Source organism: Vicia villosa, unplaced genomic scaffold (genome assembly GCF_029867415.1).
Source record: "Vicia villosa cultivar HV-30 ecotype Madison, WI unplaced genomic scaffold, Vvil1.0 ctg.003129F_1_1, whole genome shotgun sequence".
NCBI classification, from domain to species: domain Eukaryota; kingdom Viridiplantae; phylum Streptophyta; class Magnoliopsida; order Fabales; family Fabaceae; genus Vicia; species Vicia villosa.
This window is the reverse complement of record NW_026706119.1, coordinates 73,559-85,662: the sequence shown is the minus strand read 5'-3', so window position 1 is coordinate 85,662 and position 12,104 is coordinate 73,559. Positions and strand designations below refer to the sequence as shown.

Below are 12,104 nucleotides of genomic sequence, written 5' to 3'. Positions count from 1 at the left end.
GGATTACGATTCTCACTGAGTACATCCACCCACAGCTTTCGATTTCCTTCCACATCTTTGATTACAGTATCACTTTTCATTTCCGTAGTAGCTGATTTTAGGGTTTCATCAGTTACCTTATTCCCTTCACTTTCCTCTTCCTTAGAATTGTCCTTCTTAACAAACTTAATAGTAGTGTGAATCGGAGTTCCCATCACAAGTATCGATAGTGATGGAGTGTTCACCGGTGACGATGGCACCATATGTGGCCGCCCTCGTCCCCTTTTCGCACGAGGTCCCATTTCTCACCAATTTGTTCAATTCTAACTTCTTGTTATTTATTGAAAATTCAACCAACAGTCAAAATAATATAAAAGTATGTACATATATCGCTATTTATGAAATTGTTGTATATATATATATATATATATATATATATATATATATATATATATATATATATATATATATATATATATATATATATATATATATATATGGTCGGTCCTTTGAGTTTGGGTGCCTTGGGCGAATTAAAAGAAACGTGCCACTATAATTTTTTAAATAATAAATACATAAGGATAAAAGAAATAATTGAATAAAAAACACATTTTCATTTGACAATGTGCAAAAATAATAAAAGTATGGATATTTAAATTAATGTTTATACTACATAAAAATATAAACCACTATAATGAGACTTATTCTTCTTCTTCTTCTTCTTTGTAGCGGTGAAATTTGTGAGACTAAAGCCATTGAATTCACTTAGCTCATATGTTTTAACTGAGTCGCCACCGCGCTTTATTGTTTCCAAAGGAAATGGGACAAAGAGCAAATAAAACCCACAAATGTTTTTAAAATCAAAATAATAAACATAATCACCCCTCACATATATGGTACTCCATAGGAACCTCTTTGAAAATATTGTTATTATTGTTGTTTATAAAATGCCTTTGTGTTTTGTTTAAATAGAGTGGGAGGATGAGAAAAGAAGGTTTTAAAAGTGAGCTCGATAAGATATCACATCTTAGGCCTACATACCCCTTAAGTGCAATAGGGAAGTCATAGCTTTTGTAGTTCCTCTTAAAATGAAAATAAAAGAGCCAAGTGGCAAAATCTTTTTGGGTGCTGAGCTTTAACAATACTCAACGGGTTTTTAAAATGTTAAGATTTAACAATACTTAACAAGTTTTAATAAAAGGAGCTAAGCTTTAACAATACAAGGCTAGGGTTTAAAAGATGTTGGTTGAGATTTAACAATACAAAACCAAGGGTTGATTTTAAAAAGGTTGAGATTTAACAATAAAAAACCATTTTTAAAAAAAGTGGGTTGCAAAGCTTTAACAATACTAAGCACAAAGATAAAAGATATTGGAAGAGAGATTGAGTACCTTGACAATTTTAGCCAATACCATTCCCATTCCTTTAGAGTTTAGGCAACAACTTAAGCAATCAATGATGACCTCAAGCGTGTGTGTGTGTGCATCATGGATACAATCAAGGCCGAGTTCAACAATATCAAGATGTAAACTCAAAGATAAAAGCTTGATGGAAAAAAGGGTGACATACCTCAAGACCATTTCATGTATGAATGAATATGATGGATGATGGAGGGATAAATATCTCATGCATGTGGGGTTAGTAGACAATGCATATATACAAAGATAATAACATAACCAAAGAATTAAGTACAAAATATAAATCAACAAGCATGTATATACAAGTGGATAAACAAAGAGATCATAGCAACAAGTTATATCAACATGGCATTGCTTTGGGATCAAAAGATCAAGGGTCACACAATTAGGGTTTTAGGGTTTTTTAGTTATATTCACCTAAGCCTAATTAATTAAAAGTTGATTAAACAAAACCCTAATTGGATTGACTAAGAGCATCTCCAATGGTGCTACCCATATTTGGGTTCTTTATGGGATCCATTCAGTCGCATCATCTTGAAGTAACTCATCTAATTTTAACTCCAATGATGCAACTCTAAAGAACTCATATTGGGTCTCACAACTTTACTTTATATATTAATATTTTATTTATATATATTTTTAAAAATCTTTAAAAAAATTAAATTTAAATATTAGAAAATAAAAAATTTAAATATCATAATTTAGAAACAAAAGAATTATTAAAATAACATAAAAACAATAAATAGAAAATGAAATAAAATCTATAAAACCAATTACTTTTTGTGTTTATTATTATTATATTCAAAGTAACGTTGCACTGTGATGCAACGGTTGTGCCATGTTGTCCAACTCCAATGGCATTTTATTGAAAAAGTAGTATTGCTATAAAATCCATGCTGGCGTACTGAGAGAAAGAACCTCCGCTGGAGGTGCTCTAAGGGAACATGTCATGAACTTCAAAGGAAGCTAAGTTTAATCCTAGAAGGAATCACACAAATTTAATAAAGACATTGGGCAAAAAAAACATTTTTTGTTTTTTATTAAAAGGCATAAAAACACTATTTTTCGATTTAATTTAAAATGATTAAAATAAAATATTTTGGGATTTTTCAAAATATATTCAAAAAAAATATATCACATAAACAAGGAGTGTGTAAAAAATTAGCTCAAAAGGAGTTAGTTTGCTCATAGAAACAATTTGAGAAAATGATGGAAAAACAATTAATATTTTTTAAAGTTGGCTTCAGGAAATCCGTTTCCCAATATGGGGAAATCGATTTCCCTAAAACCAATTAGTAATTTTTTTTCAGTTTTTGCTTCAGGAAATCGATTTCCCATAATGTGAAAATTGATCTCCCCTTTGAAAAATCACTTCCATAAGTCAAAATCAGTGGTGGAAACCGGTTACCCACTTCCTAGAAACTGACTTCCCCCTCGAAAAAACCAGTTTTCTGCTGCAGAATCAATTCTTATTTCAAGCTTTCAATTCTTGAAAATGGTAACTCTCTTGTTTCTCAACCAAATGCAAAAGTTTAAAGATCAAAGTTGCGTAGAATTTCACAAAGAACTCAACCATGTGCTTAAAACAAATTAATATTGACTGTAGCTTTCGAATTTTTGATAAACACAGAAGCAAACTAGTTTTTCCAAAGTTTAATTAAATAACAATCAAGCTCAACCATTGCCTATTTTTCATAGGACTGCAGATCACATCAATCATCTGAACAATAATGGATCAAATATGAACACAAATGATAGCTTAAATTATGAGTTAAAAGTTCAAGATTTTTACCGAACAGAAGGATATGGAAGCCCCTTTGAATGATGTTCCAGCATTAAATGAATGATCCTATAAGCTTCCTTGAACCTCCCTGGTGCTATTGATGTGCTTACTTTGCTTTCAATCGTTCCCAATCTCTCTGCTCAACTCTATACGTAAATACGAAGGATGAGGATGAAGGGTGGTAATAGAGATGTTACAGATGTAATGTAAGGGTTTAGATAGCTTCTATATGATGTATATGAAGTGTCTGGATGGTTAGTTTGCAAAGAACTTGAGAGAAACTCAGAACTTGCAAATTTGTGTAAAGTGAGAAAATGGAGTTTTTGAATGAGAACGTGGGTTTAAGAATTGAGGTGTGTTGAGGGTGGTGATTAGGATGAACAACTTCTAAATGATGTTTAGAAGTTGTTTGAATGGTTGTTTGACACTCACAATCTTTAGAACTTAAAATGGCTCTCAAACTGCAAATGGATAAAAATGAGAATCTCACGTGGGGGGTGACTTGGAGAATTGTGGTGTGTTAGATTTCAGAAGCAAAGGCCTCTATTTATAGGCACAAAATGTGGTTTGTGGAGGGAAAATCAGATCAAAAGGTTGCTTCAAACTTAAGTTATACCACTTTACTTCTTTGTGAAGAAATGAGAAAGTTATGGTCTCAATGGTACTTGGATAGATTTAATCATAACTTAGGGAAGCTTTTCTGAGTTTTTGGTGGTTGCTTGTTGGATTTGTGTTGCTTTTGGTGCAGAAGAAACAAGTTGGAAGCTCAAGGAGAGTGGACTTTGTGATTAAAGTCACTTTTCCAAAATGGAAGTCATGGCTTTATGCTTGAAATGGCATTATGCATTGGTTAAAACTTGAACCACTTGGTCCATAGCTCAAAAGCAGGGGAAATCTTCTGATTATGGTGTTTAGAACAAGCAAGGGGGGCTTTACTTCAAGATTATTGCAGATTTGGATAAGTTTGAAGCTTTGTTCTTCATGTTCATGGCTTGCATTCAAGTGTTATGGCTTGCAATTTCATGCTAATGGTTTCTTTGGAAAACCTTTTCTATATAATTCAATCCACTTGTTGGAAGTTTTCTCAAACTCATTTTGGATCTTGGTAAAAATTGGCCACAAAGTTTGAAGAAAACTAGGTTTTCAAGTCTTAAAAATTTTGCTAAGTGTTGGACAGATCTTCATGAGCCCATATATCTCAAATGATTCATTTTTTGGGAAAAGTTTATGTCTGACAAAGTTGTTCATTGGATTAAGGTCTAGAACTTTCATGTTGGAGTTTTTTCAGTTGCATACTTGAAATTTGAAGTTACTTCTCCATGAAGTTATGACTAAAACACTTGAAAATACTTAGAAAAAGTCTTTGAACTTTTCTAAGTCTTGATTGATTTTCTTGATTTTTCTTGATCAAATGACTTGAATAATCATATTTTGATGATTTTGATCTTCAAAAGTCCATAGTTGACCAAATTTCTCAAAACTCAAAGGTTGGCCTACATAGTTAATTTTTCCAGATGAACTGCAATTTTGTGGATTCCAATTGAATCAAGCTCTTCTCTTCAAATGGATGATGTGAGTGGATTATAATGTTGAATTGAAGATCCTTGAATTATATATATATATATATATATATATATATATATATATATATATATATATATATATATATATATATATATATATATATATATATATTTGTCTTATAATTTCTTTTAAAATTTATAGATTTTACTTGCCAAATTTTTAAGAATCACATTTTTTGAAAACACGAATTAACATTCATAATCACATACGATTATGACATTATCAATAGAAAGATAAATCTAATATTATTATATTGTCTTTAACCCCATTCGATAATTCATAAATTAATATCTCCAGAATTATTCAATTCGTGCATCTAATAAAATTAACGATGGTAAAATACTCAATAAAAATATTTTGTATCAATGTCAAACATCTGTTAACTAAAAGAATACGAGACAAAGATAAATATGGGGGGATGATTAACATGATAAATTCATAGAACATATAACTATAAGAAAATTTATATTTTTTTTATCAAACACATATTTTTTTATTTAATTCGAGTATCTAAAAAAATTACAGACCATAAAAAACACATTAAACTTTTTTTGTGTATCAACAACAAATAGATGTCTAATAAAAAAATGTGAGTCAAATAAAATGAAGGAGTGGGACTGAAACACATGATAAATGGATGAAACTAATAAAATATGAAATTAAGCAGATTTTATTTAAACATTAATGAAAAAGGATTTTAAAAAACAATTAGAAAACCTTTAAGACTCCTTTTGATATCTAGTAACTAGTGATACAGGTAGAATAATTCCACTGCATGACATTCTCATAACCATACATAATCTGAGTGTTTTTGCATTCAGGTCCAAAGTATTTCAAATCATCTTTTTAAATTCTTGAATACTTCAAATGATTGTGGCCTCCCCTAAAAGACTTGGACTTCTTTGAAAGAGTGGCGGTGATTAGAATATCACGTGCAGCCTTAACCTTTCCTTGAACAACCCCACCAAACACTTTTCCATCACCACGGGTTAAGAAAATGGAAAAGGAGGAATAAATAGGTTCATCGGTGAGCCCGGAAGGAACACAACCATAGTTGGTATTAACATATTCTCCTGATATAGATGTCATTTGAAAGGGTCCATGTAATGTGAATACATAGGCATGGGACACTGGGTTATGAAAAGTAATATCAGAGATAAGACCACTACCTTTTAGTACTATGATATTAGCTTGATGATGCAAAGCAACATTGACGATGGAATCCAATACATCGTTTCCAGCAAGGATTTTGATAAGAATTCGCTTCATAGTGGTATTAGTGTCCTCCTTAATCTTAATAGGGGGTTTAGGCTTGTTCATAGAGCCTTGAGTTTTATCCATGGATATCTTAAAAGATGGTGTGGTCTGATCCTCCTTGAGGAAGAGAGTAACAATATTTATAGTGGTATAATTGAATGTGGGATGCAACTTATAAATCTAAATACTAAATTTTTATTATTTAATCAAAATTCAATGGTCAAAATGATATTAAAATATGTACATATATCACAATTTATAAAATTGATAGAATTATAATAACAAATTCAGAGCAAAAAAAACATAACAATTGATTCAATGTTCATTCACTGTGCAAAATGAATCATTTACAACAATGCAATGAATAATACATATGTTTTTAAAGGAATTTGTTAAAAAAAATAATTGTTATAAAATCCTTAACTTATTACTTTATTGCTAAAAAATCTAAATTTAACATTACCGCCATCAATAGTGTTATTTTTTGCCGTAATTTCTTCATCTTGCGAATGAGATTCTTTTTAGTGTGGAACTCTCATCTCGTCCATTGATATTTGCATAATTTATGATAATTGTGATATGTATTAAACATTTATTTATATGATTTGATAGCCATCTAAGCGCACAGTTAATTCGCATAATAAAATAATCACACTCCATAAATATTGTAATTGAATATCAAATTTATTTTATTTTAAGATTAGCTAAATGAGTGAACAATTGTTTTATGGTTATCGTCTTGGAAAATTAAAATTAAAATTGGAAGTGCGACCTTCACAATGATAGACCTATATTACCAAACCTTTTTTAATTGTCATGGGTTATATTCATTGAATACAATAGTGCAATTCATCAAGAGTATGTTTGGATGAGAGATTTTAACGAGGGAGAGTAATATTTTAAGGAAATTTAAAATGAATAGACCAAAATTCATTGTTTTGGTAAAAGATATGGAGAATTATTGAAATGATAGAAATCTATGAAGTAATTTTTTTGCAAGTTGGTACTCGTATTAATAAAAGGTCTAAATTGACTTTTAAAACTTTTAATAGTTGCAAGTTAGTCCTTAATAAATTTTGAAATATACAAATTGGTCCCTTTAAATTTTTAAAAAAATGCAAATTGGTCCATATTTTTCAAATTTCAAATTCGACTAAAAATTATCCAAACAAATCACCCAATTTCCTTTGACTCTGATAAGACTGTTTCTGATGAAACAGAATCTATTGATCACGCCTCTGAGCCTTAACCGCCTAAACTAAACCTAGATGAAATAATTTCTATGTTTAAGGGCAATGCAATAAGGAGTCTAGAACTTCCAATGACTCTTCTAAAGTGGCTGCTAGTTGGAACAGATTTAATAGATGAATATCATTTAAGATTCAAAAGATCAGAAATCTTTCAAAGAAGGTTAGAGACATCATGGTTAAGGAAGCTGAAGAACGGTTCAAAGCTGCAGAAGCTCAAAATACTACTGAGCGTGAAGCTGCTCAAAAATCAGCTGAAGAAGAAGTAGCTCAGAAAGTTGCAGCTGAGACAGTAGCAGAGGATGCTGCTAAGGCTCTAGCTAAAAAGAACATTAAAGTAACCTCCATGGGTTCTGATAGAAATGTCTTTCCACTTCTACTGAAAACTCTAGAGAACATGCAGAAAGAACAATAGTTAATCCGAACGCAACTTGACAAACAAGATGCTCAAAATGAAACAATTCAAAACATGCTAACTCCTTCATAAATGCCTTCTCTCTACCAACCCTTATACACTTTAGTGAACCCCCTATATTTTTTTTCTGTTATTTTTTTCATAATGTTTAAGTGTGTTTTAAGCATTTCTTCTTATGTACTCTTCACTTTTATCAATGAAAGTTGATTGTTTTGTTTCTCTCTACTGTTTATTTCTTTTATAACTTTTTGATTATGACAAAAAGGGGGAGAACAATAATGATGATTTTGACGCATATGTAACTCTCCAAAAATATCACTACTTACATTTTCTAACATTATATATGCGGAAAGAGATTTAAAATGAGTTTCAGGAACACGCTGATTCTAATGAATAAATCGCGGATTCTAATGAATAAATTATATTCTGATAAATATCAGATAAATAATGTTTGTTTTTCAGAAACATTTGATAAATCAAGCTTTAACAGAAATATCTGATATGACAAGATCTGATCAACTACAACTCTTATATTTCAAGATCTGATAAGTAAATGATTCTACTTAAATCAGACTCTGATAAAATCAACAAGGCTTTGATATCCACTATCTGACTTAGGGGGAACTTGTACATATTAGGGGGATTTTTCTCTAAGTAACTCTGATTTGTTTTTATGATATTACCTTGTAAAATTGTATCATCAAAATACATGGTTTTGTCATCATCAAAAAGGGGGAGATTGTTAGAACAAGATTTGGTTATGCATTTAATCTCTAGCTTTGATGATAATAATGCATATACTTTATATGTAACCATTTTTGTACTCTAATAGTTTCTTAAGTGTGAAGATAAAATATTTTAATTGATTTCGGATTGCTATCTTAGAAAATCACCAGAATCAGCGCTGACACACCTCAGAAGAACTATTCATCCATTTCTAAAGTAACATCAACAGTTTTGAAGAATGTTGAATGTTCACCAGAAAAGGATTTTCAAGTGTTTCAACGATAAGCTACTCTTCTAGATCAAAAAGTCAAGATTTCAAGCTCATATGAGCTTTGCTTCCAGCTTAGAAATCAAGATGTGTCATTCAAATAAGATGTTGTGTTCAAACTCTGAAGAATAAGTTCTGACTCCGAAGACTCAAATACTTTTGGGATATTCACGTTACTTGATCTCTTCTATGCTCTCACTAGTTCAGATCAAAAGTATATTTTTTAAAGGAAATATCCTAAACTTTCACTAGAAGCAAAATGGTACAACAGTACACTACGTTCTCCACTATTGCAAGGACATATGTACAAACCCAATTTTTGTTGCTCTTTGTCCCTTACGATCACATTTGAGTCGTTACATCAATTGGCAAGTAAAAAGACGTCTTGTCCTACTCAACGGTCAACTTCTTGAGACTATATTTAGAGGCACTCACCATCAAAGAAAAATTCAGTTGTTCAAGAGTTGCTCAAGTTGCTCAACTACTATTCATCTTCTACATACATAACTTCAACATGAATGAAAATAAAGAGAAAGAAAATTTGAGAGATACTATTCTAAATACAATATTTATTCAATTTGCAATTTATCTTTCCAAAATTTACTTACTTATTACAATTTACTTTTAATTTCTTTTACTGCATTTCATTATAAGTTTCACAAACTTACTTTAAAATTGACTTAGATTAATTCAAATAATACCCAGAATTATGAATGATGTTGAAGTGTTCTTAATTTTAAAGAATATAGTCTAAGATAAAAGCACATGTCCTAGGATCAATCTAGTCGGTCCTATGAGTAACCTAAAATTGTTGTTTTGGAAGACTAGTCCTCCAGAGTGTCTTTAGGGTGGAAATTCGTAAACAAATCTTAGTCCTCTAGAAAGATTACTATTCCGGTTACTCGCAGGATCGACTAGATTGATCCTAGGCTATGGTCTAAGTTTCGAGAATTTAATGTTAGTATCATGTTCATTCTTGGTTTGTTTTATGGTTTATTTGTAAGTAAGAAAGGGAAATGCGTCGAAAGGTAAAATAAAGTGCATGAATGTTAAAGGATTTATGACTCGACAAGGATAAATAAAAAAATACTTTACTGGAGATAAATGCAACTTGATAAAAGGTAATTTAATTCGATTAACATTAATGGATAGTTCATAAGTTCATTCTCAGCACTCATTTCTCGATACGCTTTAATACTTAGAGTATGATTGAGTTTTGTACAAATTTGAACACACTAAAATGTAACGCTAAGATTCTAATTTATACTACTTCGACCCTAACAACCTTTTCCTAGCGAATGCCATGTTCTCCGTTTGCATGCCCATCGATCCCTAAGGCTTCCACGTGTCCTTTTTTATAAGACGAATCGTTTTGAATTTGAATCTCCTTTCGTTCGAGGCGCCAAATTTCAAACAACGTGGCTATCGAAGCTTGCTCTCCAAATACTCCGAAAATATCCTAAGTCTTTTATCCTTGTCTTTAAGGATATTTACTTTAAATACCTTTCGACAAGGTAAAAACTCAATTTACACCAAATTGTACTTCGAATAGCCTTTAAAGGGCCATGTTTTATGTATCTCTTCGAAATATCTCTTCTTCAACAAACCTCCTTTCATCTGTCGAAATATCCAGCTAACAAAGTCATGAATCTATCTTATAGATATTACTGGTTTAATGACTGCTCACAGACCAATAATATTTTCAAGAGAACCTCATTTGAGTGTAGTATTTTGTTTCAACAAAATAAGGCCTGCGCTCATAAGGTCACCACTATGAGTGCACATAGTCATTAGATGTTTGCATGATGTCAAAACTTAGGAAAAACTCTAGCAATTATATACATTGATCGGTATCTCTGAGTTGGTATGCACATCTTTACATTAGATATCCTAGAATACACTTAGAACATGTTTGAATTAAATATTGTTAGATGCTTGGCTTACGTATCTAGAGGGGCTGAATAGATACTTCAGAGTTTATTGCGGTTTTCTTAAAAGTTTTAGGCGAAAGCGTTTAGGAATTGACTTGCGTCTACTCCGAACCGCTACGGGAAGGATGATATATGCTTTAAACACACAAACCAATTATAATGTGAAGATGGAAGTACTTTCAATGAATCAACAAATTATTTGATAAGAGAAATCGTTTAAATGTTTAATTTGAATAAGCTTGTTTCCAATGAATTTGATTGATGAAAGTAAGCAATAGGAAATGATCTATACTATGCAGTATGAATAATTTCCAAAGTAAGCAATATATCAAACACGTGGTGTATAATAACCAAATTGAGTTATAGATCAATGTGTGGTGACTTGTGATGTGTTTGCAGATTTTATCACACAAGTTTAACACTTTGATTTGTTAATTAATTTGCAATTATAACCATAAATAAGCACAACGTAAACGAAAAGATAAATGCGATAGAGAACACAATATTTGTTCAGGCAGTTCGTCGATCGTCCTCGCTACGACTACATCTGCCCCTAATTCCAAACAGGAATTGGGATGTCTTTTATTATTGGTTGAAAAACGTTTATACAAGAAGATAACAAAGCAATAACGATAAAACCGATTATGTTGATTCTTTGTATCTTCTTCCCCTTTATCTTAAGCAAGATCAAGTGTCTTCCAAGAACTTGTCGTTGATTCCCTTTCTGCAGTGTTGTGAATTGATCGAACCCTTGTTCTTCAACTTCTACGCTCAGCTGAATCGTTGATGAATCCTCTTGACCAAAACCCCCAAAATTCACCAATCTTGGAGGACAAAATCCGGAGATTTTATTCACCAAAAACCCCACAAATCTTCACCCACTAGGAACCTTCAATCCCTTTCCATGGACGTTATCAATCTTGATCATAAACCCTCACCACAAGAATTGTTATGTGTAATTGTGTTTGAGTTAAGAAGAAGAGAGAAGATGAGAAGACTTTGAGTATCTTTCAGTTGTTGGTGTTGACCTTCAATAATTAGCATGAAATAATATATATAGGTGCTAGCAAGATCGGCTGAAGACAGAGCAAATTTTCAAACATTTTTGGCGCGATAGGTCGACCTACTTGAAGTTTGGGTCGACCTAAATGGAGGAGATTCAAAAGTCAGTTATGATCAATTCCATGTTTGTCATAGTATTTTTCAAAATGATAATTTTCAAATTCTCCACCGTGATCACTACGGATTGCAACTATTTTGGTGTTCATTTTGTTTTGACACAACCTTGCAAATTGATTAAATGCGGGAAAAAATTTGATCCTTACTAGGTAGGAAGATTGTCCAACACAATCTAGAGTAATCATCAACAATGAAAAAACCATATATGTTTCCACCTATGCTTTTAGTCCTTGAAGGACCAAAGAGATCCATGTGAAGAAGTTCAAGGGGTCGTGATGTTGAAACCACATTTTTTGATTTAAATGAAACTTTTGTTT

General features: G+C 31.5%; 1 protein-coding gene across 1 annotated transcript; it reads right to left on the bottom strand.

The window, feature by feature from the left end:
• Positions 1-5,610: 5,610 nt before the first annotated feature.
• Positions 5,611-6,105, bottom strand: LOC131640436 (AT-hook motif nuclear-localized protein 23-like). The gene has a single exon (XM_058910829.1). The coding sequence runs from the start codon at positions 6,103-6,105 to the stop codon at positions 5,611-5,613; it is 495 nt and encodes a 164-aa protein (XP_058766812.1).
• Positions 6,106-12,104: the final 5,999 nt, after the last annotated feature.